This window comes from Larimichthys crocea, chromosome VIII (assembly GCF_000972845.2).
Source record: "Larimichthys crocea isolate SSNF chromosome VIII, L_crocea_2.0, whole genome shotgun sequence".
NCBI classification, from domain to species: Eukaryota; Metazoa; Chordata; class Actinopteri; family Sciaenidae; genus Larimichthys; species Larimichthys crocea.
Genome location: NC_040018.1, coordinates 15,642,202 through 15,669,918, shown reverse-complemented (window position 1 = coordinate 15,669,918; position 27,717 = coordinate 15,642,202). Strand labels below are relative to the sequence as shown.

The 27,717-nt window shown below is 38.8% G+C and overlaps 1 protein-coding gene across 2 annotated transcripts; it reads left to right on the top strand.

Moving 5' to 3' along the window:
- On the top strand, positions 1 to 27,600 carry LOC104927618 (chromodomain Y like 2). Of its 2 annotated transcripts, none has more exons than XM_010741736.3 (7): positions 1 to 388; positions 13,598 to 14,198; positions 18,962 to 19,179; positions 25,718 to 25,890; positions 25,984 to 26,194; positions 26,324 to 26,467; positions 26,553 to 27,600. In XM_010741736.3, the coding sequence occupies exons 1-7, from the start codon at positions 365 to 367 to the stop codon at positions 26,709 to 26,711; spliced, it is 1,530 nt and encodes a 509-aa protein (XP_010740038.3). In that variant the 5' UTR covers positions 1 to 364; the 3' UTR covers positions 26,712 to 27,600. The 2 variants fall into 2 exon arrangements, with proteins under 2 accessions (XP_010740038.3, XP_019109820.2); XM_019254275.2 differs by lacking the exon at positions 1 to 388 and adding an exon at positions 415 to 741.
- The last annotated feature ends 117 nt before the right edge of the window (positions 27,601 to 27,717 follow it).

Below are 27,717 nucleotides of genomic sequence, written 5' to 3'. Positions count from 1 at the left end.
ACATCTAGCATATCATCTCCCGTTGAGTAGTTGGATTGCAACAGAGCTCAGGAGGAGCAGGGCGCATGCAGACCATCAGGCTGTGCATTCTTTGCCGGGGACTAATTTTCAGTCCTCCACTTGGGTCTGGGTAAACAGCACCGCCCCGATGGTTGTTTGTTTTAAGTGTGGAGCGATCCATCGCAGAGCGCCGGGCTCGATTGACACTGTCTGCTGATCTGCTACTGCGGATTGCTCAGAATAACAAGGCTGCTCGCTAATTCCAGTCTATCGGAGCTTTCGCCGAAACGCCGAGAGTAGGGTCCAAAAAAAAAAGCCAACAAGGCAGGCAAGAACGCCGCGCCGCCGGAGTCCGCACCCCAGAATGGCTTCAGGAGACCTTTACGAGGTAGGATAGAAACCAGTCCAAGGAAAATGCTCTGTAATATTGACGAATAATGGAATTAGGAAGTAAAGGGGAGGGCGTCGCGTATGTAAAAAAGCGGTGTACTAAGCCCTTTAACAGGCGAAACTAGCCCTTCTCAAGCTTTGCGAAGACAATGTTGGTTAATTTCTGCTTCCACTTTATGTCGCTTCTGATATACTTTAACAGAATTGTTCACGAGTGTTGTATGTAGGCAAGATATCATTTACGGGCTCAACTCCTCAGTCTGTCGCCGAGTTGAAAGTCGTGGTAAAGTGACAGCAGCGCGGAGCGGACGGACATGGTGAATAGCTACAGACGGAGTGATGGTCCTGAAGGTGCGCATACATGCCAAAAGATATTTTGTCATCTTTTTTTTTTTTTACAGCGGTGTGGATGTTTTCTCTGGCTTGTTTTGGCACACACAAGATGATGAGTTTATTTTTTGACGAGCGGTGTAAACAAGTCTGCGTGAGCTTCTTTCATGGTTTCATCTGTGAAATTGTGACTCCCGACAGTGTTGGGCGTAAAAAAATAAAAAATTACAAAAAAAAAAAAGTTGGTGGGTGGGGGGGGACAGGAAGGTCACGTTGCCCTCATGCGCAACATCACTCTGGCACCGGTGCCAGAATTTGCATGAAGCCTGGTTTCTACATCAGTTTTACTGAATCAGGCACTTACTGTCATTAGGCTTTTCAGGACGAGGTGGTGACAGTGGAGAGAGACAAATGTCTGATGACTTCCAGGGACAAACAAATATAGCTTCTTTTTTCTTTTTTCTTTTTTAAAGGTCCATCTGAGAAGAAAGTTGGGTATCCTCTCATGAGTCATGAGTGTTCAAGTAGATAACATTATCTCCACGAACAATGCATGTGTCAAGCAGGATCTGTTCGAACAATATATATACATGAGGAGCAGTTGGTAATTGCCTTTTCAAAGACTTTTTTTACACCCAGTTACCAATATTCTTTTATTATTGCTGTGCCCTAGAAACACATCGTCATTGAGAGCATCCGTGGGCTCCATATTTGCTTACTTTTTCTGTCTATATATTACATAACTGTTTTTCTGCTTGATTAATGACGTTTCTTTCAATTGGGGAAAGCCTCTATGCAGGAAAACCTGTTTCTCTTTATGCTGCGTTCAAGTCATTTTGTTATGTAGCCAAATCACAAGTAACTGAGTGGGGGAAAAAAACGTTCACGTCAGCCCTTGATTTGTAATTCTGAGTGACGATGTATATGTATAATTATTGTGTCAGAAGTAGTAGTAGTGAGTAATATCATACTTTTGTTTTGAAGTTTGACTACTAGACTGAGAATGCTGTTTGTTCCACACAAGGCTGTTGGTTTGATGTGAACTCTGCCTCATGTGGCAGCCTGCACCAACAGGTTACTGGTTTATTGTGATTTATCATATGATGTGTTTTGGCAGGCATGGACCATCCAGAGTCGGTTGAGTCTTTGAGTTGTTTACCTACTAACATGACAACAGCTTTATGGGTGACAGACAAAATAAAGTTATAAAATAAAGAAATTGGTGTCTCCTATTGCTAGAGTTTATGGCAGGTCGTAATTTTCAGGACTCTTTGCATGTTGGAAGTTTGATGGTGATGGAGGAGATTGTCTGTGGTTGGTGTTGTGTTGTCTCAGAATTTGATGCCTCGGACTAGTATGACCGTTTGGGATTAAGTCATAGAGAAGTACTCATATGACTCTAGTAATATGCTCATTACTTTGTTTTTCAGATAAAACAAAATCAAGATGACTCTAAACACATTTATACAGGAAGGGATTCACTCATTTCACATGAATTGGGCCAACCTCAAGAGCTGAGAATAATGAGCCTGAGCCTGAATATCTTTTTTGATGAAGTAGAACATCTTGACATCTCTTTCTAAAAGGACATTGTGAAACTTTGGTTTTTGTTATTGGCCATCTTTCAGTCTGTAGAGATAGAAAATCCATCTTTTGGAAAGGAGATGTTAGGAGTTAAGGAGATGGAGCCCAGGCTAAAAGGCTTTGGTTAGAGCAAGCAGTGACCTCTTGGGCTGCACGAGAATTCAGTACTATTTTGGTACACCGTGAAGTGATAAAGAATAAAATATTTGGCCTGTAATGATCCGTCTGAATTCAATATTCAGTCTGTAAGCACAACAGGTGGTGTTTGGCGCTCTGTTGGGGCAATGAGTTCTGTTGAATAAATATGATGACCTCAGACCATCTGAGAAGTAACATGTGAAAGTACTTTTTTGCTAGATCATGGATAATGGTCAGGCTCTCTGCTGACTTTGTAAAAGTTCAGCAGAAGCACCACAATTGAACGTTAAAAAAAATCCCAATTCAACCTCATAGTTGAGAAAACCACAACAACAACCCATTGCTTTATTTACTAAGCCTGTTCAACACAAGGCCGCACAAATTAGATGAACAAAATTATCTCCAGAGAGCTTAACTTCAGTTTAATAAATGTATGTATTGTAAAAGTGTTCTCATTCTCTTCAGTATTTTTTATTTATTTGTTTAAACCCAACATCTAACTCTATTAGAGGAACTTATCCCAAAGTCAGGGGCAGTGCTAGGATTTTTCTCTGTTAGGGGCCATACTTTACACAGCCGAGCCTAGTGTTATGCAGAGGGGTTTCTACACCAGGAAACAATGTATTATGCATGTGAAAACCACAGAACCTACCTAACAGCAAATCTCATTCTTGTCAAGACAAACAGAGATGGCTGGACAGAGATGGAAAGAGTAAGATGAGATAAACTTTAATTGATCAGTTGGGAAATATTCAGTTGTACTAGAATGTTATACTCAATATATTATTGGTTGTTATCTGGTGATATATGATGGTACACCACTTGGCTACAACTGCATTAAATGTTAATCCAAAAACATGAGCAGAAGACTGAGCCCTTGTGTTCAAACCCAACAATAAATTCCAAAATTTCATTTGTGTGGACAGATTTTGCAGGCTGTGTGGATACTACTGATTATCAGCTACAAATATACAACAGCCCTTTTCTGTATAACCTTACTAGAGTTCACCGGAAATGAGGACAAAACTCAGACAATTAAACACTGATGGCCAACAATAAATAAAAAGAGGGCACCCGAGCAGAGGCAACAAGAAATTACACTACAGAAATTAATGAATTAAATAACTGCCAATTTAACAGCAGAATAAAACGTCACTAAAGCAGACAACACAGAGATCTATGAACAATATAAAGTCACAGCAGCTGTAGCCACGAACACACAAAGGAAAAAGAGCTGCACAGTTTTTACACACTGTGTAACGTGCACACATACAATGCTTCATTGCTAGGCAACACAATGATTGTTGATGTAGTTGTCACCTGTCTGAATGCTGTCCTGTGAGCTTTGTGCAGCGTAAAGTCCACAATTATACTGAAAATGTAATTTCTTTGTTTGACCATTCTCAGTGTATAACCAGTCCTGGCAGCCTCTCTGTGCCACTGCGCACCTCGAAAAGTTTTCAAACATTTTGAGCTGAAAAAGGCTCAGCAGTCCCAACTGTGACAGAAATTGTCAGAAACAGCAAGCATCACACCTCACTGAAGGTAGAAGTTTACAGCTGGAGGATCCATCATGAGCATTTTGGCATTTAGCATTATGCCAAAACCACCTGTTGGCCATGCAACATCTTGGCTGACTTGGCAGAGTGGTGCATTAAATCAGCAATGGTAGTGGCGATTGAGTGGCAGATGCAACCTTTGTACTATTCACAAATGCCTGGCCCCTGGGTGAGACTGTACCTCTCAAACCACCTGCCGCTCACCCTTTGAACCTACACATTGACCGTGTATGTTTTCCAGCGTGCAGCTGAGTGCAGAGTGGACATGGAGCTCTCTGGAGATCTGCCCTTCTCCAGCTGCTGACTCACCAGCAGCTTCTTCTCTGCTGCAGCCACTGATTTATCACCTTTCTTTTACGCCTTTATCACACAGATAACATGACGTTTTTATCTGACTACTTTAAGGATTGGCATAATAAATTTGCACAGACATTCATGTTTCCCAGATGTCGAATCCTAATGAGGTTGGTGATCCCAGTGTTGCCAACTCTTGCTAGGTTTGTTCATTTTGAAGACACCCTTCACCAATACTTAAATGTGAACTCTTGTCTCTTGAAGAGAGTCACTAACATTTCTCAGTGAATGTGCACTCATGTGGCTGCAGCTCTCTGGACTGACTGTGTTCAGCGAGTGGGGGAGAGTTGAGGAGTACGTTCAACAACAATCATCAGCCAGGCACATGAATGAGCTGTGGATGTGTGTTCCTCATGACCAGTCACTGATCTTCATTGTTTGTCCAGGAAACTCTGTCTCCTTTGTCTATTAATCATTTTACTTTAGCATAAATGTTGTCCATCCATCCATTTTCTGTAACTGCTTATCCTCATCAGGGTCGCAGGGGGCTGGAGCATATCTTAGCTGACTTAGGGTGGGAGGAAGGGAGCATAAATGTTGTATTTCATTTAATTATTTATTATACGTTCTATATAATAGCATTCATAAACATTTAAACTACTTTATTTATATTAAGGACTGGTTAAGACCACAACTTAAGGGATATCACTAAATTGCCTGTGCATTGTTTGATTTATTTGTGATCATTACTGTGACCAGATGTAAAGCTTCCTAACTGTGACTTGACTCATTTCTAATTTGAAATTTTTGTTACCGTTAAAGGCTTCCAACCCTCACCCAAAGATCTGATCTTGATCTTGACTTGGTCCTCTTGGTTTTCCTTATATTCTTGTTTTGACTACAACACTGGTCCAAGCTGTACTTTGTTGGCATTGTGCAAATGTGCACTGTGGTTTTCGCTGAAGTCTGTGTTTTTGGCACCTGATTAACCAAGGCTTCGTTTAGACTCTAGGCAAATCAAATTTGTTTTTTAAATCAGATCTTTAACATAGACTGTCTGCACTGTTATTTTCAAGTGACCATATCGGATTTGTGTTTCTAGACATCACCAACCTATCTCCATGGGTTGCTGTACAACATAGGCACCTTTACGCATGGTTTGGTTGACTAAAAAGACACTTGTAAATCCGATTTGAGCATCCAGATCGACCAGACTGAGACATGCATCTGTAGAAATCCAATTGGAACCACATTTCAGACCACCCCCTAATGTGCCTTGGATCGGATTTGCAAAAATCACATTCCATATGCTTTTTTGCGGTCCTGACTTTCTGAAATAAATCTGCCAAAAGAGATTTAGGCTGGAAGTCTAAACAAGGCCCACAAGTGATTCTGCCCTCCAAGATGCGTTCTGAGCTCATAGGCACAGTTCAGCAGTGGGATTTCTCTGAGATCACTAAGCTCAGAAAAGCCATGATAATGTCATAAGGTGTGGCCTGTGGTCTGTCAGAGATGTCAAGATAGGTGCGTAACTTACACCTTGACATCACTTCTGCATGTGGTCATGGTCAGGTATAACTAAGGTCATTACTAACCCTAACCCAAAAATCATGTCAGTACATCACACAACTGTATTGCCATACCAGACAGTCCATTGTATCTTCTTTTAACTACGTCTTGGGTTGGAGGATGCTGAAATAGAATTTGAGCATATGCTATTCTATTCCAGCTCAATCTAAAGCGCGATGTGTTACTAAACCTCTCTGGTCTGTGTAAGCACCTTGGCCCTTCTATCTCCTCCACTTTCCTTCTCTTTTTCTTTGCATGCTCGTATGTAGTTGTGCGACATTGTCTCCCATTCATTTCAGTGACACCCCTACAGCTCACCCATCAAAGGCTGTTTATTCCCGTTAATGTTCTCACAACACCAGAGAAAATGACGAGCAGTTATTACCGCAGTTATTTTTTTCTATCTCTTTTAAAATTTTCCAAACACCCAACCTCCATTTCTGACTCTGTTATGTCTCCTCTGACTTACACTGAAGTGAATGGTAAAGAGACACACAATGCTTGATCTGGTGGAGTCTGATCGATTCAAGCACAGTATATACTGAACTTTTTTCATCTAGGACTGAATTTCTAGTTGATACCATGAGTTAATAGGAGTCTGACTGTACCTATGGCATAGGTTTCCATTTATAGCGCAGTAATAGTGTACAGATGAGTCACTGGCAATTATTTCCCAACTAATGAAGGGGTAAGTCAATACTAAAGAAAACATTGCAATAATAGTGTTGGTCTCAAGGTTTAGAATGGATTTCTGACTCAGGTCTGTGTTGTCATTATTATGTCTTCCTTGTTGTCTATTTCTGGAGCAACCATTGTTCAACAAACTTGTAACTAGGGCTGCAGTTATCAAATATTTTTGTAATCGACTATTCTGTCAAATATTCTATGGATTAATCGAGTAATCACATAAAATTATTATTCCTATCATTTTCGCTTTGCTGCGTTTGCTCATTTTTTTTAGTGTTTTCGGTCCCAGCGTCTGCTATTCTGTACAACACTGTCCACACACGTTACCAAAAGCCCGCTTCCGTCTTCTTCTGCTTTGCAGGAGACGCATAGCCTGTAACGTAAGCACGTTGTGTCACACTAAAAAGAATCCGTGCAAAACGTGAGCTTTAAATTTAATTAAACGAGGCTTCCCCTTGGGATTATTTAAGTATTTCTGATTCTGATTCTTTGAGGCAAAGGAAATTCCTCGATCATTTTTTGTAATCGAGTTACTCAAGGTACTCGAGGAATCATTGCAGCCCTACTTGTAACCATTACTGTATACATTTTCAGTATCTAGCAATGGTAGGAATTGCAGTTCGACTGCATGCATTATTAAGTGTGTAACTACACAACAGAGAATGCATTCAGGAGATGATTCTGTAACCCAACAGACATCACCTTGATTCAGGTAGGAGATGCATGGAAAGATTTCATATTATAGAGACATGTTATGACGATTCATAATATACCATGACCTTCCCCATCACTGTGTCCTAAAACCTGTGGGCGAACCCCAACAGATATTTCTTTGGAGGACACAATGCACACCATATTAGTCCAAAACAAATCAGTAATCATTGGTAGAAATGGTAAAATATTCCTTTGGCAGAGATTGTGGTGATCTTGGACAGCAAAGAAGAGAAGCTTTGATCATAGTATAATTGGGTACTGAAACCAAAGTGTGAACAAAAGAGAGAATAAAAATGATTGAACATTTTATTCCGGCCACTTGAGGTCTGCTCAATGAACAGTAAACAATACATTAACATATTATCACCTTTTATAAATGTGAAGGTATCAGCAAACAGTTGCTTATTTACACATCCCGCACATATGGAGCAACATTAGCATTTATTTGGAGCCATGTTTCTGGCCACCTGATGAGTTCAATATTTACTCTCCTTTTAGTTCCTTTTCAGTATTCACCAACTCATTTGGGAAATACCTGGCTCTACTTAATGCTGCTACGTTGCTAAATGCTCCACTGTGTTGACTAGTTAGTCACTAACTTTGTCTGTCGTGTGGTGCTGGACAGATCGAGGACAGCCAGCCTTTTTGCTGCCTGCTGTGGCTAGAAACAGCTATAAAGAGCGGTGAGACTGAACCAAAACAGTAAAGTTGCTGGCCGTAAAATAAAAATGGGCACTATCAGCCCATTTCATATTACACCTAACCAAACGGGTTTTAATTAAGTCCCCAGGTAAACTGTGAAGTGAAACTAAATGTGAACTACACTATGTATTATGACCCTTTGCATTGTAAAACTATATTGTACATGGTCTTGGTCAAAGTTTATACAGGATGTAGCAACACAAGATGCACTTTCACATTATGGAGTAAAGATCATCATCATCATTTTTTACTTGCCCTGTTCACGGCTACTGGAACTAAATGGTCTTTTACCTGCTGTAAACATTCAAATCCCACTGATATTAATCATTTGGCAGTATATCAAAGCATGATGAATACAGTATATTAAGTTGGAGTTGGTGAATCACACTGTGATACCCATGGTCATTGCATTGAGCTGAATGTCTTTAGGGGTTTTGGGTGTATTGTAGGTTGTTAGTGTAGCCTGGACGTTGTCATTTCACTTAACTGAAATGATGCAATTTTCTGGACTTGTTAGGCTGGTCTGTCTTGTTGGGGTGGGTGGCAGAAGAGTACATCCACACAAAGCTGATTCAGTTTGTAAATGTATCTCTCTTTCTCAATTTCAGCCCCCGTCCACTCTAAAGCACTGTTTGTGTCACCCCAAAATAGAGATGATACATCAGTGGTTATGGGGAAAACTGCTCATTGGGCATCTGGTCTGTGTAGTTAAGAAGACGACCTTTAGTCTAACCTTTTCTGTGATTGTCCAGTTTAAATGTTAGATGAACTTGCTTGTTATCACAACCTGTATTTATGCTGATTTTGTCAGCTGAAGCCTGGGTCCCCTTTGAATAATGTTTCCCTCCCGTTCTGTCCCACTTAACCAGATGTTGACTGTGATTCACATTTTTGTTGTTTGCTGACTGAAGAGAGGGTAAAGAAGAAGGGATTTTTCCATCCAAAATTTGACAGCTGAATGTAGTCTTGCTGTTTGTTCCTCGTGTCAACATTTCTGCTGATGGTTTGTCAGAATGTATACACAGCATGTGATGAACACAGTACCGTATGGTTGGTGTTGGAGGATACTAATACCCCCACTCTCTGCCAGCTCATACTTAAGCATCAAGTGTTTCTAAGCCTCTCCGGTCTGTATACACAAGTTTACCCCACGCTTTCTCTTTCCTTCACTTCTTCTCTATGCACACATCTCGCTGCAATGCTGTTAAGTGTGACATTGTTTTAGACAGACAGTAAGCTACCTAATCGTCTGTTCATTTCTGTGACACCCCTGCAGCTCACCCATCAAAGGCTGTTTACTCCTGTTAATGTGGATAGCACATCTGAGTACATTACGAGCAGTTATTACCACAGCTGCACTAAAGCCTCTGCCAAAAGCTTTCAACCATTTACCAGTCCCAAAGCCGTGCTACTGTACTTCTAATGTCCTGTGAGTATTGCTTAAAATACGCTTACTTAAAGAATTTAAAGCATATGAGAAAAGAAAAGAAAAAGTTTAAGACCAAAAAGCTGCATTAAGTCTTCAGAGTAACTGTAAAAGTGACCAGACGTCCCAGTTTGTCCAGTATTGTCCCAGTTTCAAGCTCCCGAGTTCCAATAGCAACAGGAGTCAAGCTGATACAAGACAGTAAAACACACACACACAGGAAGTGCTGTTTCTAACAGTTAACTGGTATGCTGAAGAGAGAGCTCCAGGAGAACTTCTTCAAAAGTATTCAGCAGTAAGAGATTGCTGTAAACCCAAAAGAGCCTTACATGATGATGCCCAAAGATATTATTGCATGTGTTTTTTTTTTGTTTGTTTGTTTTTTTATAGGACTAGTCACATGTTTGGCAGCATAAATGTACCTCCATGTCAGCCATTGACAAAGAACATTAAATATCCAGCCAAAACCGTAAATGCATAAATGTATGCCTGAGATGTGTCAACAGTGGTGCAGGTGTTGATTCGTACATTTTGAGAATAGGTAATGCAGACAGATTATTTCTAATGAAATGATGCCTGTTTATGACTGATTGATGAAGGGGCCTCTCCTGGTTGCATTGATTGAAATGTGTATTTCATTGACCCCCTTTTTTTTAATTTATTAAATAGCTGAATATCACAGAACCATTTCTAAACTACAACAACTCCATAGTGTCATATAGAATAGCCAGTAAAAAGTCACAGCTCCACTGTAAATGCAGTGAACATGATGCCCTTAATGCCCATAAAAAAAAATAAAAAAAACTGATTGGGTTGCCAGAGTAATGTCGTAGTGGAAATGGTCTGTTGGTAGAATAATGGTTTATCGTTTGGAACTTTAATACATGGGCATAGTGCATGGTAGGTATAGAACATAAAGATGTGCCAATTGCAATTTTCTTGGTGGATTTCTTTTTCCTGACCCACAGATTCCGATTTTCTTTTTATTTCTATTTTTGAGAAAAATTAGTAACAGCATACATAAAATGTAAAATCTAATTCAATTTAATATTCATAGTTAAATATTGACTAAGAAATAACTTATGTTTTTTCCAAAACTGAACCAGGTTACCTGACCTTCTCTCACTTCAAACAAACCTCAAAATAAAAAAATGCTTTAGGTTAGGCTACTGGACAGGAGACTGAAGTTTTTTTTTGTTTGCTTTTTGTAAAATATATATATATATATAAAATAAATAACAGTTCCAGCTCCCCTGTATTGTAGTGTAGTGTTTACTCAGACTAGGATCTGCTCACCTTGCTTTTCCCTTTTCAGATCTCTTTTCCCCACACACATACATACACCTCTGCACTCACACCAGCGTGCCCTGTCCCGCCTCTTCCTGTTCCTCTCTTCCTGTTCCCCTGTGTCGGCTTTGTTGACCTTTCAAAACAGGGTTGTTGTTTTGTTTTTTTAAATCGCCCAAAAAACTCAATGCACACATTGGATTTTTTCACCCACGGTTCTATTTTAACAAGAGCAGATGAGCTGCTTGTAGAAGGGGCTTGTTGTTGTTGTTGGCCAATTCCAGTGACTGAACACGCAATTGGTCCATCTTTAATAATACATAATATACTAACATTTGACCCAATAAATATAACAATATAAATATGAATATAAAAACAGAAATAGAAATTTGGTTGCATAGTTTTACAATAGCATACTGTTTGTCCAGAGTTAACCCTCATGGATATTCTGTTTCTGATCTATTAGGTATCAAATATTGAATCAGTATTCAGCCTTGTTTTGTGTTGTGATACTAAATTTGATATCGGAGGTCAGAATTTTGGCATCATAGAACATTAGCTCACACAAATCAAAATGAACTAGTTCATGTTCATTTCTTCCCTATAACAAGCTGCTCTGAGCTATTCTGTTTCAGTCTTTAGGTCAGATTTTCCTTGAATGCCTTTTTCAGTGGTGTCTGCCTTCATGAAGACACATGCCTGGATGGCTGCAAACCAGTAACTAATCTGATGAACAACAGCTTTTCAACCTTGATCAAAGGCTGCAAATCTCCTCCAATCTAGTCCAGTACAAGTCTGTCTACCTGTTGTTGTGAAACAAGTCTTTACCAAATACTGTGAATATGACTTGGGTGGAAGAACTTTGCAGCTGTTGGGTCATGGTTGTACATTTTGTTAATGATTTCTTGTGATTACATTGTTTTAGTGCATCTGCCTTGCAATCTCCAGCCACATCTGGCCAATTTTCTAGTGAGTGCACTAGTCTTGTTAACAGATGTTTTGAGTTTTCTTTTAAAAGAATCAAATTATCAGTAATTAGAATGGGATACAACTTTTCTCCTGAGAAACTGATCATTACAAACGACATCAGTTGAATTAAGATACCTCATACCAATACAAACTGTATAATGTACAGTAACTAAAACTAAAAAAAACCCAAACAGTGAATTATCATGAAAGTCCTCTCTTTTTAAGGGCCATGTCAGTACTTCAATAGCTAATTGAAGGTGTCTTATCAGCACCTTCTGAATTGCAAATCAAGTTGAATCCAATCATATTGAATTGCAAAGTAGTGATTCACACTCTTGTCTCTCCACAGATTGAAGTGAGACTAGTTAGTGTTTTAGCAAATGATAAAATATGTCACTGCCCTATTTTTGATGCAACAATCAGTCATTCTTTAACTTAAAACACATATTTTGGTGCTGTATACCCTATAATTTGTTTAATTAAAGTAATTTCACTAACTATGCTCACAGAGGAAGACAAGCATGTACTATAATCACTATTTTGTTCCCCTGAGCTATTTTCTTCTGTCTGTTTGTCTGTCTGCATGCTTTAAATTTAGCTAAGAATGTGTGCAGTTTCTGGATACTGTCAATTTATATGCTGGGTTTATTCAGTTATTTTACATGATCAAGTGCCTGTGGATTGTTGTCTCTGCTGGTGTTACATATACTGGCTTTTCTAGTTTTGGTTTGACCTCTAAAAGCTAATGTTTAATGTTTCTGCATGATAGCAGTCACAGCTCATCTCAGCACTGCTCTGGTCTCTTATCTTTCTTCTGCAGGGAATTAGGCCTTATCTTAAACTTGACATGCGTCACAAAATGTACCTTCTTTAAGATTTGACACTGCCTGGCAAAGCCTAAATATATCCAGTATCCAGTATTTCCTATGTACAAGGGGAAAATTTTGGCCCTATGGTACTATCACACTAAAAACGAAAGGGATTCATCCTCTGGGGATCATCAATGTTCACAGCAAATGTCAGTGCTATGGCTGCCCGACCCATGCAGCTGTGTATAGTGCCAGGCCATGTTGTACTCACAAGGGGGCCATGCTCTCCCACAGGGCTCACTTTCGAGCAACAGCTCGGAAGTTATGTAAGAATTAAATAGGACACACATACTGTAATGCATTTCTTTAGACCTGCTGTAATTAAAGGTTTACCTCAGGTGTATTCCCTTCTTTATAGTTTTGTAAGTAGTTTTGTTTAAATGTAATTCCTGACCACATGCTCCAAAACACCTGCACCAATATAAACTCTGAATTATCCCCCAATGGTAAACTGTACTGGACTAGAGCAGACTAGATGCTACATTGTCTCACCTCTCAAGGCACAAGTGGTATTACAAGAAAGTACAAACTGAAGCTAGATGGTTAACTTGTTAACTATATATCTCTAGATCACAGTACATAAACATTTTTGACATGTCATATCTGTTATGTCTTCATATTTTGTTGATAATATTAGTTCATGTTTGAATGTTCATTTTTTGAACGTTTAACTGACCTGCAGGACTATAATTATGCATTAGAGTTTTAAAGATTAAAGCTTCTAGTGTTGCGTTCAGATTTCAAGCAAGAATTTTAAAAGTCACATCCACACACACCTCCATTCACAAGTAGCAACCATCGCTCCATGAAAAAACATAATTAAAGATGTGGCGCTCTGTTTCCTCACCTTCATTGTCCTATTCACAAATGCTGGCTTCGACTGCACGTCAGCCATAAACACTGATCCCAGTCTCCTCCATCATTATGTCTTTGTGTGACTTAATTGTTATTATCCAGATCAAACTGTATCCAAATCAGACTATTTAAGTGATTTTAATTAATTTAATATTTACATAAAATGTATTTTAAACCATTTAAAATACAGTCTAATTACCTGTACTTCTCTGTGCTGCCTTCAGGTGGAGCGGATCGTGGACAAGAGGCGGAATAAGAAGGGTAAGTGGGAGTACCTGATAAGGTGGAAAGGTTACGGAAGTAAGGAGGACACATGGGAGCCGGAGCACCACCTACTGCACTGTGAGGAATTCATTGACCAGTTTAACAGCTTGAGACTGCACTCACACAAACGGCCTAAAGTTCCAAAAAGTCGTCAAGAGCCCCTCATAACCAGCCACCCATCTGCTGCTGAAAACTCTAGAGCTCGGTCTGAGATGCGAAAGAAGAAGAGGACTTGTGGCCCAGCTGTTGGGGTTACAGTAGGAACTGTCCTAGGAATTGGAAGTGGGGCGTCAGGACCCACTCAGAAGCAGAGGAAGGTGGGTGTAGGACCTGGAAAACATGCTTTAGGAATTAGTAAAGCCATGACCTATAAGGCTCCTCCACCAGTGGGGCCTCACTTTATTCCTCCAGTGAGGGTTCCTCATAATGGACTACAAAATGGAGAAATGGAGCCTCTTGTGTACAGGACAGCACCAAGGTCACATAGACTGCCTTTGGACAGAGGGGATGGAGAACTAGGAGATATGGATCCCACTGGACAGCAGTTCACCACTGAGATAGGTAAGAAATGAAAAAAAGGAGCTTAACAGCTGATGCTGGGTTTTTTTTTTTGTCCAGATATTAATGTTGTAATATGATAGTTACAAAAAATGCTAACAATATAGAGATCCAAAGTGAAACCCTAACGCCTAGCTTCTGTTCCAGGAGTAAGAAAACCTTTTGACATTTAATGACATTTGTAATTTGCAAAATAACTCAACCCAGCCTTGAAACTAAACCTTACTCAACACCATGTCTTGTAGTTTACTTCATATGTTTTTAATAAGGATGATGATGAATAAAATAACAGCAATCTGCTATTTAATATTCAATAATTGTATTTTTAGCTGCCTCTCATTGAAGACCACTTTTAGCAGTGAATGCTGAAATAACAGTAGCAAGTAAAGAGGAGTCATGAAGTCAGCAGTCTGACTTATAAATGTATATAAATATATACCTAGTGTTTGCCAACAGAAGCTATGGGTCATACCAGACCATGCAATGCTGTAGCAAACCCCTGAGTGTATTGAGTTCAACTAGGATACGTTTGTTCGCTTAAGAATTCAACTCTGAATAAGGACAATACAATATGTATTTCTTCTTTTAAAAGTTATATAATTCCACTTTAAACTGCACGGCTTGACAGAAGAGGCGGGTCAAGTGTCTGCTGTTAGCTCAGACAGTTTTGTAAGAACAGCATGACAGAGAGAAGTGAATGTTTTCAGCAACTGAGAAAAATAAGTAATAAAAAAAAAAACAGATTTTTAATGTCATAATGTAACACTTCTCAAGCTGATAAATGATGTGCTGACATCACCCATCAAATTCTAGACTTTGGTTTGGCCTTCAAAAATGTTTTTTCTAAAGATCTGTTTTTGGCTAAAAGTCTTTCTACTACAAAGTTGAAGGGGGAAAATTACATTGTGTCGTTTTCATCCAGTGTATTTTTCATATTCAAAATAATATACTTTGCATTATACAACCAATGTGTTTATGATTAAATTGTTTACAAGAGCACAACATTGTTTACAAGAGCATAAAGTTCTTGTAGCCTCTCAAGTTTGTTATCAAGGTGCACCAGATTGATGCAGTTAAAATGTCCAGAATTTTCTTATTGGGGAGCATGACCCTTAATATTTTGGATTAGCCCTGTTGATTTTATTATTTGGGATGTAGTTAAGGGTAAACATACTGTAGGTTGCTATTTCCTGACTTAAACCAAGATGTAAGGGCTGTAAAAATGTAGGAAATTTGTTTTAAATTATAATTTAAAACCTCCCACCAATTATACATATTTCAAGGATGCTCCCCCATTTTAAAACAAAACCAGGCTCCTGTGCCTTTGCTGCTAAATGTTCATAGGAGTAGGTTTTTTGTATTCTCACAAAGCAATTATTGCACTTTGTAAAAATCTCAAAGATTTCTATTTCAAATGCTGCAGTGGAAGTATTATTGAGTATCCTTAGAATATACATAAACCCTAGGAACATGTTTCATTTGTTTTGGAAAACTGATTAAAGAAGTGCTCCGAAAAGGTTTTTTTTTTCACAAATCAGTAACACTGACAAATTGGACAGGGTGTCTTAAATTTGATTATTAAACTTGAATTGTTAATATTGGAGTGGGACATTTTCCATTTAAGAATTAAACTTGTCGATGCTCTCTTGGCCTGATTTCAGTGAAAAAAGAATCAACCTGATCAACACGTTAGAGCTCTCTGATGAATGTATTGGTGTCACTGTTCCTAAATTATCTCAAATCTATCTTTGGCTTGTCTGTACTGCAATTTCTTGTTACTTATTGGTCATCTTCATGCTGGTATATCTGTGATGGCTAATGGACATATAGATGTTTAAGTATAGCTGTAATGGAAATCTAGTAGAGGATGGATGGCTGGATTGATATAAATACTAATACAGATGATTCTGAAAGGTTCCTAACATAACATATATAGACATGATTCGTTTCAGATTACACACCATTATTATTATTTTTATTATATTACCATGATGATTATTTCCTGTTACATGATAGATTGCTTATAAAGATAAATACAATATAAACTCACTTTTATACTGTAGAGACTTGTGCTGATACAGAGCTCTTATAGCTCCTCCTATGGTTCTGCTGATAACACCTTTGTGGGTCACAGTCCAGTGCTGCAGTACTATAGTTAATCATTACATATGTTTGTTTTTTTTTTAAAAAAAGGTCATACTCGCTCGTTAAGCACAATATCCAGATCAGAATTATTAGAAATATTACCATATTTGAATAAAACACATATATATGTATATCATCGGTAGAATTAATATTAAGTTAATATGGAGTTAGACCCTTTAGTTAGACCGGATAGTTTAGGTATAATATGAGGTACTTATCTATAGTCAGTGTGTTGCCTACAGTACATGGTGGTCAGAGCATCCCCACTTTGGAGAAACAGAGAAAGTAGAGCCATGCACTGCTGCATTAAAAAAAAAATCAATATCCGTTTAAGTGTACGCTATTTTAAGAATATTTTTACTGCTTTATCTTGCCATCATAGAACTTCTGTATTCCTGTGCATAAGCCCAACTGCACCATGCACTGTATTACACAGCAGATCATCTGTTTGGGTCAGAAAGTTGCAAGATCAGACAGGAATCAAACTTCGCGTTTCAAAGGATTTTAAAGATTGTGCATGCTCGTGTTTTTCTGGCTCTGCCGTTGTAATGCTGATCTAAACAGCTGATCTTCAAGTCATTAAACATTTCTCTTTTGTACATAATGCATTACAAAACATTACAGATCTTCCTTGTCTTGCGTATGGACAAATCAAAACCTGCAGCAGCATGAAAGAAAGTCTTTGAATAAATTGTGGGAGTGAGGACAGGAGGCTGCAAATGTGATGTCAGTTTTACAACAGTGATTGAGATGCTGGCATTTCTGTGACAATCAGCTAGCTCACGGTAGCACCGGTTGCAAACAGTATCTCTTAATTGGCTAGAAATTTGTAGAGTGTGGTGTTGTTTTGTCTCTGGAACTGTGACAGTGAGACCAAAGCCTCAGCATCATGTCCTACCACCCTCTTGAAGAACTGTTACCGTCAGAAATCCTGCCTGTCCAGGCCGACCTCTGTTTATGGTCTTTCTCTGTTGACCTCAATTGGAGCTGACTCATAACTTAAAAATAACTGTTAATTAAATTTGTATTGCAGAGTCAAACTCCAGATATTCCTGTTTGTTTGAGGAACTAATCTGAATTTATTTAGTCTAAGTGTAATTTGAAAGTCTTTATAGGGATGATATAAATCTTATCATATAAATGTTTTACCAATCACCAGCCTATATAAACCATGACCTGAATCTGGTGTAATAATCCCAGCTTTTTCTTATTTAGTTTGATACTTGTCTTTCTACTGGCGACCAACTCAAAGGTGAACCTCTAGCTGGTTCACCTTCTTCAACACAATTGAAGATCACTCATTGTTAAAAGCACAGACTGAGGATTTCATTGTGTGCTTTTTACACAGTTTCTGTCTCCACTGAAAGCAAGCGTTGAAAAGCTTTTTTAAAAATAACTATTAATAAGACATTTTGTATTGTTTCAAAATAGCATCACATCACTTTCTGTGAGAAAAACAGCGTTTGTGTTCCTGAGTGATGTATGACATATGTTTTATTGTTTCCTTCCACTGATTCACTAGATCCTAGATAAAGGGCTCTTGCAGTGTTTAACTCGTGGTTATTTCTTCATCCATTCAGCCAATGGAAGTGTACGACAGAAACCTTTTTTTTATCAATATAGGTAAATCAGAACAGTGTTTATGCTGCTTTTCTAGCAGCACGTTGCACTGCTCCCATAAGATTCTTTCAGTGAAAAGTAATGTCAAATGTGATTCTGTGTTTTTTGAGGTAGAAATAGTAATGCATTTAAGAAAAGTTCAAATTCTATTAATCCCGTAGTGACAGCTCAGGTGTCATGCAGAGTAATAATATCACGATGACAGAAAAAAAGCCTAATCTTGGCACATTAGTGACATGCCTGCCAGCGGAGTGTCCAGACAAAAGCAAATGTTATGTGGAAAGCAACTAACAAATTCAAAAAATATTTAACAACAGGCAGTCAACACTGTACGTGTACATGTACATATATATTACTCCATTCAACGTTTCTTTTAATGATTTTGTTGTATACAAAAGATCCAGACTTTTGATGTCCTAGTATATGACATGCATACATCTCATGCTGCAATCATAAATGCTAAAAAGAATTGCTCACAGTGCTGTCAGTGCTGGGAGCAGAGGAAGCAGTCATTGCGACGTTCTGGTCCATTTTGCCACATTAGATATGCAAATTTATCGCATACCAAGTCAAATCAAGCTGTATAGTTCTTTATCACAAGCCTGTCCCAAAGAAAAACAAGTCACTTTGCCTCAGAGCGTTTATAAAGTCTCAAGTTTAACCATATTATCTAAATCACTGGTTTAGATAATAATTTCACAGTTTGAAGTGAAAATGAAAACATCTGTCATTTTTAAAGCTTCTTCCTGTCTCAACTTTGATGTGCATGTGCATTCTCATGGTAACAGATGCTTCTTAATGGACACAATTACTGACTGACATCAAAGACTAAGTTTTAAAAAAAGACTAAAGAACTTTACACACAGTTTTAAATGAATATTTCAGGCCATGTTTTTGTCATGGAGGTGTTTTAATTATCAATCTTATCAACAGTTATCTAATATCTTAAGTATTACATTTAAGCTGGATTGACCTGTTTTGTTATCCCTCCTCTGTGTCAGGCTCTCCTCTGGGAAATGGTAAGATGCCTCTACACAGTTCAGTAAAGCGGAAGTTGGCTGATGAGAAAGGCTACGTGTTTGACAAGCGGCTCAGGTACAACGTGCGACAGAACGAGAGCAACTGTCGATTCCGAGACATCGTTGTCAGGAAGGAGGAAGGCTTCACGCACGTGCTGCTCTCCAGCCAAACGACAGACAACAACGCTCTGACACCAGAGGTGAGAACGAGAATATAGACACACTTACAGTACCTATACCTACCTATAGTACACTGCTCTACTGCTTATACATACAAATTACCAGTTTTGGCTGAAGCATAGCAAAGCAGGGGACTAATGCTATAGACTGACTATAGGCTGAGTTACTGAATGAATCATGTAAGACCTAAGTTACCACATTGGTCAGTGAAGTGATGGAACAGGCATGAACATTAGTTACGTACTGTGACGCCAGATTTAATGAGTACAGGTACAGCCTTGTGGGCACCTTGAGCTGAGACCAGACACTTGCCTCCCAACAACAGAGAAGTCAATAACCAGTTAATTCCTCTGCCACGGCGCAATAGCGGATCGCAGTACATCATCTGTGCACAGATTACACAGATAGTACAATACTTTATATTCACCATGAGGGATTGAAACAGGAAAACAACATAAAACCTGCTGCTGTGAGAAGCAGAGATGATGTTTCAGAACTGTAAAAGCAGGAATACGAGTGAAAGCTCTGAGGGAGAGCTCACAGTTAAAGCAACCCAAATAACGATCTGTCTGACAAAACACTCAGTACAGAGTGGAAAAAATGAAAGACTTGCACAGATAGAAAAGATTGAAACAGCAGGGGAAGTTATTAGATGATTATCATTAGAATAAGTTTCTTTCCAATCAAACATTTTGAGTGGATATTTGTTGAGTGGAAATTACAGTTTTTAAAACTGCATTCTAACTTTTTGATTCAAACATTGCTTAACTTTGTCATGTAATCCTAATTAATGCTACACCTTAAGAACTAATATTACTCGGGCCACTGCAGAAAATTGCAGATAAACATCTCCAGGAATTTACATTACATTTACATGGTCCAGTCGTATTTTAGATTTTGAGCTTGTCTTGTTTATTTTCATTTTTGTGTGTCCATTTGTCCCTTTTATAATTTTGTGATTTCTGGTATATATCAATGTTATATCAAGACCTACATTTACTCATGAAACTTTTTCATCTTATCCCAGTTGTTTGGGGAAAATAATTTAGAAAAGTTTCCTCATTAACTGCTGTAGAGATGCCCTAGAGCTGCGCACTAACTCCCGAACTGCTCCAGGGGAGCTTTTGAGGAGACAACTATAGAAAACTGTGGTTTTACTTGACAGCTGCCAGGTGTGAATATGTTTAGCTGCATGAATCTCACACGGGGCATTGCTGAAAAAGAGCATGTAAACTCAGCAAAAAAGGTAAAGGAAATTGCTCTTGGGCTTTGTCCTTAGTACTGACACTGACAGAGTTTCCTTAAAGCTGCCTCCTGCCAAACAAGGTTTCTACAAGTAGAGCAATTAGGGGTACATATAATCCAGCGTTATGCCATCTGTTATTTTTGCAGCAAAACGACAGTTGAACTTGTGAGGAAATTATGCAGGCTAGTTCATAGAGGAGAGCATTATGTAATTATTCTTCAAAAGAACTGGGGACTCTAACAACATGTAGTGCTAAAAACAGAAGGCGAGAAAGTTTGACAACTTTTAACAATATTATTCACATACATCAAAATCCAGATCACGTTTGATGACTTCAAACAACAAAAGATTTTCAGTGAATTATCAGTAGATTGCTAATTTAACATCACACTGAACACATGTAAACAGGATAGTGCTATTTTTAGGAACGCTGTTGATTAGGTCTGATGATGTACCAGCTGAGTCCTCTCTACAGGCATTTTGGGTGCATAATCTATGTCAAGCTGCGTTCACTGGCTTTGACATGTTTCCTCGCAGTCTCCTCAGCAATTTGTCGATCACCTGCTAACTACCATGTCAATCACCCCCCCCCCCCCCCCCCCCCTTTAAAAAATCTTAAGTTAATTTTCTACTCTATAATATTAACAAAGGATCTAAGAGAATGTTTCATGTGCAGGCTTATATTCTGCTTTACATGAGACATTCTCAGTACATATGTTAAAAACAAAACGATAATGAGAGATTAGATGAAAAGTAGCAATGCGGGGTCCATTTGCCACACTGAATGCAGTTTAATGGCTCTCCACTCTGGTGCTGAAGCTTCTTGCATTGTGATGGTCCTCTTGTAGAATTGGCTGCCAGCAGGAAAGTACCAGCCTGTGATTGGTTGCTTCATTCCCACACTCAAATCAACAACAAGCTGCTCCATTTAAATTGCCCCTCGATGTATTCAGTAACTTCCAGTAGATGCTTTCCCCAACTGCGCTTTTGAATCTTAGTCAGGCTGTTCGCTTTTGGATTTTGTACTGACATTTTGTAACCTTCTGTTTAATTTTGTCATGATATAATTCATGAATCATCGTGTTGCTACACCAGCAGTTAGTTTTTAATCCCTCAAAAGGACAAGTGATTCTTGGAATAATTCATAAAAGCTTTTAAAATGTTGATGAATTATAAACACATGATTGGCATGTCTTTGTTGTTACATTTATTTATATTGACCCTGCAGGCAGGCCATGTGTCATTCAGGTGAATATCTTAAAGAAAATTAGAGGCTGTTCACTTGTGAATCATTCTCAATCTTTATCTATTGTAAGTTGACACCTAGAAATATTCAAAACAAATTCCTTAGAGATCCTTTGATATAATAGTGAGGTCACAGATAATGGTATGTACCATAATAATCCACCTCTGGCTCATAAATCTAAGCAAACAGGATTTTCCTCTTTTCAGACTGTAGGATGTGTCTTAGTTCTTCCACAGGGGGTGGTTTTGGCTTTGAAACGGCCTTGTGTCAGGAATGTACTAGAATGGACTAAAACTCTGGGACAGTCTGTACCAAAAATGAGTCTACAGTCAGTCAGTAAAGTGGTAAAATAGTTACAAATGCTAACACATTCATGTACAATCAGACACTTAGTGTTTTTTAATAGATAATCAGAAACTACAATGCAGTCCCATAAAAACCGAGCAAATCAAATGTGTTTCATAGGAAATGAAAACGAGCAGCTTCTCTACAAAATGAAAGCAAATATTTGCAGACAGAAACAACCAGCATCCAAGGTATACAGGCCTACACCTTCTCTATTGTCAATTTGGCACATTAAGTTGCATTTTGCACATTGCAACACTTTTCTCTTTTTCATTTTCTGCACAACTCATTTCTTTTTCATATCCTGTCTCGTTTCTTTTCGCCATTTTTGCTAATTATGTTTAACACAAGTTTCAGACAGAGGAAACCATTCATGAAATGATCAGTTCAATTTGAGTTTGGGTTATATGCCCCTTCAAAATTGAAAGTATTAGTTTGGTCCGGTCTGAAAGACAGCATTCGGCTGAGGGCAACGAGGGCCAGGCTGGTCAATGAACCGTACAGTAACTACTCATATCAGAAACTGAAAAATAAAAACTCTTTGACTACCGGCTGATTAAGCCTGGAATGGTCTGGCAGTTCTGGAGTCTTCCTTAACTTTGTGATGGCTGCTCCTGCCTTGTGTGCATGGAAGCCTGTACTTTGCAGACACTGGTGGCCTAAACTGTGTGTGTGTGTGTGTGTGTGTGTGTGTGTGTGTGTGTGTGTGTGTGTGTGCGTGTGCGTGTGCGTGTGTGTGTATTTTCATGTGTGGCAGTAAGCCCATAAGCTGTGGGCTTATCAAACAGCTCTGATAGCTCCTTCTCTGTCTCTCAGTCTTTGAAGCTACAGGAACAAGAGGGTCTGCGGATGTGCCCACTGAAAGGCTTTCACTGCAAAAATCATTGATAATATCCCCCATACATCTTTCACCCTCTACGCTTGCTTTAATTGAGCAATTAAAAAGTCCCCTGAGCTGTTAACTGGTACTCTTCTGGCCTAACATTAGGCATCTGCAATACATTGTATAGTTGTGTGTAAATACTGTTTGTCTAATTGCCGCACACCTGCCTTTAATAAAGCACTAACAAAAAGTCCCATCAGGCCTGTTTCACAGCAGACATCTTGACGTCATAGTAGGAAAAGTCCATGTGTTAGTAATAATATTAACAATGATATTCATGTGTCCCAATCAGCCGTGACAGTGTGTTAGAATGCACAATACCAGAGCCCCAAATCTGAAGCAGCTAAATAGAATTCAGCCATTTCGTTATTTACATCTGCTGCTTTTTCTACTGTGACCTGAGAAAATGAATTCCGTGAGGTGTACTTACTTATCTTACAAATGGACATAGACTTTGCCTGCAAACATTCCCTACTCACTATGTAATGCATTGTTTTCACTGTCTTATCTAAGTTTAAGTATCTCCATGGCATGTACACTGATTTTTATCAAATATCTCACGAACAGTGTGTTGTCTACACCTGTCAACGAAGATGCAACGATGAGGCAAAAATCTCAGTTTACTGTAAACTAGTGTCTGTTCCATAGGGAGCAGTGAATGAGTGAACAAGGGAGCAGTTTCAAAAAAGCAAGCTCTTTCTCTTTTAGAAATCAAAACTGTTCCTACAAAAACCTCCACAAAACACAAAAGCATATGTTTTTCTTTTGTTTGGTGTTTTTGTGTTTGTTACATCCACCCCTAGAGGTGGTGATTTTGATCTAGAGAGCTCTTTGTTGTGGATACTACTCTCGTTTGTCTACAAATGTCCTCGAGGCCTCTGCTTACTGCACATGAATGTCACTTTGACTGCTCTCTTCTTCCTCTCTGTTTTACAGACTGGAAACAGCATCTGCCCATCTCTGCTTCATGTATCAGAGCAGGATTTTAATTCACCTTGTTAAAATAACATCACCCGTAGCTACACACAGACACACACAGACATACACACACGCCACATCCAGTTAAAACTGGGGACAGATTATGTGCTTGGTGAGACAGAGAATTAAGTTCACTTTGAGGTTGAATGGTTAATATGGGTCAAGGGTGATAATCTGATTTAAATGTAGCAATAGTTGTGCAGAATGACTGCAGACAGTGATGCAGCAATGTGGGTGCTGGGTTTTCCAGACGACTTCTTATCAGGTCGGCTGTCTGACAAAGGCCAAACACTGTTTGCTGATGCTGAATGATGCACTGCTGATATTTACTGACAGAGTGAAATACAGATAGCTATATTGCCCATATGTTGAGGTATTATACTGCCTGAAAACACATTTTAGTTGTATATTAAATAGCAGTCTGCATGCACAACTTTTCTTACAACTTTTATTGGTTTCACTGTACAGGCAGTCGGAAGCTACAGTCAACTTTAAGTCAAATCGGTTGCCGATGGCAGGCAGGTTGTCAAGGAAAAAAGCTGCCTGACAAGTTGTCAAATAAACATCTCACCTGCTGTCTACTGCTGCTCAGAAAGTAACATTTACAATCTAGAAGAAAGTCACCACCAAAATCTCACTTTTTATTTACAGTCGCCCCTTGCTATATCGCGATTCACTTTTCGCGGATTCGATGTTTCGCAGATTTTTTTCAGTGTAATTTTGCATGCTTTTTTTTTTTTTTTTACAGCATACTGTACAGTATGAACGTGCATTGTGTTCTGCATCCTAAATTGGCTAAGGGAGAACCGCACATGTGCACATGTAATGCGTGTAAAAAGGTGTATAAAAGTGTGTGGTTAGGGGTTTTACGGCCTTAAAACATGTATAATAATTGTAAAACTTACTTCGCGGATTTCGTTTATTGCGGGCTATTTTTAGAATGTATCCCCCGAGATAAACGAGGGACCACTGTAATTCAAATAATAAAACCAACATTGTTCAATGATTTGATGGATTCGGCATTTTTACTGAGGAGATGACCTTTGCTAGGGACATTTTTCTTTTGATGTCCCGGTCTAAACTTGAGCCTATTGCCATTTAGTCAGCAGATGACTTAAAATAGTTCTGGATCTAAGAAATGAGCCATTGGAGACCAGTAACCAATGCCATCATAGCCATGTATGTCAACATATTTTTGTTTGTAACTTCATGATAAAGTTTCATAACATTTAGACGTAACCTCCACTATAATCCCATTGTGCTCTGTGAGCTATGCAGTGTGAAATTGCTTATCTAGTGTGAATTGAATGTGGCTTCTATTTGAATGTATTTCTTGATACAATAATTATTCAGTCCAAAACAGAAAGCAAACACAAAGTGCTTACAAAGCGACATAGAAAGAAAGAACATAATAGTTATGTAACTAAATGAGACTAAAAGCCTGCATTGTGATTTACCCTCTAGTATTATTTCATTAATCTGTTTTTGTTAGAAAGATAAATGAAACCGCTGGACATACTAAACTTAAACACTGGCACTACTGGATCCAGTAAAACTGGATCCTGAAAATCTGTGGCCCCTCAAAATAAAATATGTTGATCACATGGTACCAAGTTGCACTAGATGAATAGCAGTATTGTAAGAGCACTTTTTTTCAAAAGCTGTCAGTATTGTAGAAATGGAAAAAGCATTCTTGCATTGCCAGTGTTTGTCATTATTTCTTAGACCTGTCTGGCTGCCAAATCTTTTCCTGCCTTACTCTAAGGATTAAATATTTATATTTTATCCTTTTCCTCAACCTTACTTTGTGCGTCAGGTGAGTTAAGAAAGTAACACACATCTTCTCTTTCGCCTCTTTAGATCATGAAAGAAGTGTGTCGAGCTCTGGGTAACGCAGCTGCTGATGACAGCAAATTATTACTGCTCAGCTCCGTGGGGACTGTCTTCTGCAGTGGCCTGGAGCCGTCGTACCTGATAGGGCGTTTGTCCACTGACCGAAGAAAAGAGAGCAGCCGCATCGCAGATGCCGTACGGTAATGAGAAATCTGTCCACTATAAGAACTGACTCTCTTGTCACTTACCATAAGACTTCACAGTTGGTCCTGATCGTTGTGTGAACCCTTTAGGGACTTTGTGTTGGCGTTCATCCACTTCAAGAAACCCATCGTGGTGGCAATAAATGGACCTGCTCTGGGATTAGGGGCCTCCATCCTGCCCCTGTGTGACGTGGTGTGGGCTAGTGAGAGGGCCTGGTTCCAAACTCCATGTGCAGCTCTCCACCTTACCCCCTCCGGATGTTCCTCTTACACCTTCCCCCAGATTCTTGGTGTAGCTCTGGTGGGTTCACCAATATCAAGGGTTTTGGCTAATTTTACTTGACCTAATTTGATTCATCTGATTACCCTGTAAATTGGATGGCATGATATATTGAAAATAATTTTCTCCACTTTCTGTCCCCGATGACAGGCCAACGAGATGCTGTTCTGTGGAAGAAAACTCACAGCACAAGAAGCATGCAGCCGAGGTCTGGTGTCACAGGTCTTCTGGCCAACCACATTTAACCAAGAAGTGATGCTGCGTGTGAAGGAAATGGCATCATGCAATGCTGTGGTAGGTCCTGGTCTAGACAATCCAGATGGCAAAGCTCTTAATTATAATAATTAATCCTCTCCCTTTTCTGTGTGTTTTTAAAAAGGTTTTAGAAGAATCCAAATGCCTGGTGAGGAGTATCATCATGTCAGTCCTGGAGGAGGTCAATGAGAAAGAGTGTCAGATGTTGAAGCAGCTGTGGTGTTCAACCAAAGGACTAGAGGCACTCTTCAGTTACCTGCACAACAAGTCATATGAGAAGTGATCAAAGGTTTTCTACAGAGGGACAGCCAAACTGAAGGAAAGGTCTCATTGAGAGTCTTTGGAGTTCTGTTTGCTCGCCTGTGTACCAACAGTTCCTTCATGATCATTTTTTGTAAACCACCTTGTATCTGTCCGTGTATACTCAAAGAGCAAAGAGCCAAATGTGCATTTTTTGAATAAACACTGAAGGAGGTTCTTCAGGGAGGTACAGAGTATTTCTGTGCATATGCGAGACCTATGTGTTTGTGAAATCATCAGGATGAATGAAATGTGTGTCTGATAGCACATGATGATTTGACAGTAATATATATTAATATATATTTATTTCAAGTGTTTTAAAAAGAGTTGCTTTCTGTATATGAGATGCATTTTTTCAGGATTTGCTTTGGATACTTATTTTTGAGTTGAAGTGTAAACCAAAGTTTGCATGAGGTCATTGCTCCTTACATGCACATTCCATCCACTCTGTATAGACGAACACTCGTATATGCTCATACATGTCAGTGGGTCAGATTCAGTGACCGTTTTTGAGTTATTATAAAAGATCATGAAAAACTCAACGAAGGTTGTTGGGCTTTTTTCCTTTCACACTGAGTTCATTTTTCATACTGTAAATGTTTTAATTACACAGAACGGACATCTTGTTTTCCACTAACTTCATCATCATTATCATAATTACCGAAAATGGGTATTCGTTAGATGAAACTAAGATTAATGCTCATGTGTTAATGAGACTGTTGTGATGGTGCATAAGTACATGAAATAGCATCCTCATACTGGCAGCATCCATCTGTCTTTGTCTTTTTCACCTGGAATAAAACAGATATGACAAGAGTTTAACTTTTATTCATACAAATAAAATCTAATTGAGGTCAGAATTTTTACAGAAATGGAGAACACTGGAAATTTTATGTGAGTGCTTGCACTAAATACACAAATGTGTCTGTTATTAATCAAGCGGCATTTTGGCTTTAAAAACTTAAGATGATTAAATGAAATGGTGGCAC

Excerpts from the sequence above, each read along its gene's own strand:
- LOC104927618 (XM_010741736.3), top strand. The coding sequence starts at position 365 with ATGGCTTCAGGAGACCTTTACGAG. Across the intron at positions 14,199-18,961 it reads GCAGTTCACCACTGAGATAG|GCTCTCCTCTGGGAAATGGT; the intron begins GTAAGAAATGAA and ends CCTCTGTGTCAG. Across the intron at positions 26,195-26,323 it reads AGATTCTTGGTGTAGCTCTG|GCCAACGAGATGCTGTTCTG; the intron begins GTGGGTTCACCA and ends CCCCGATGACAG.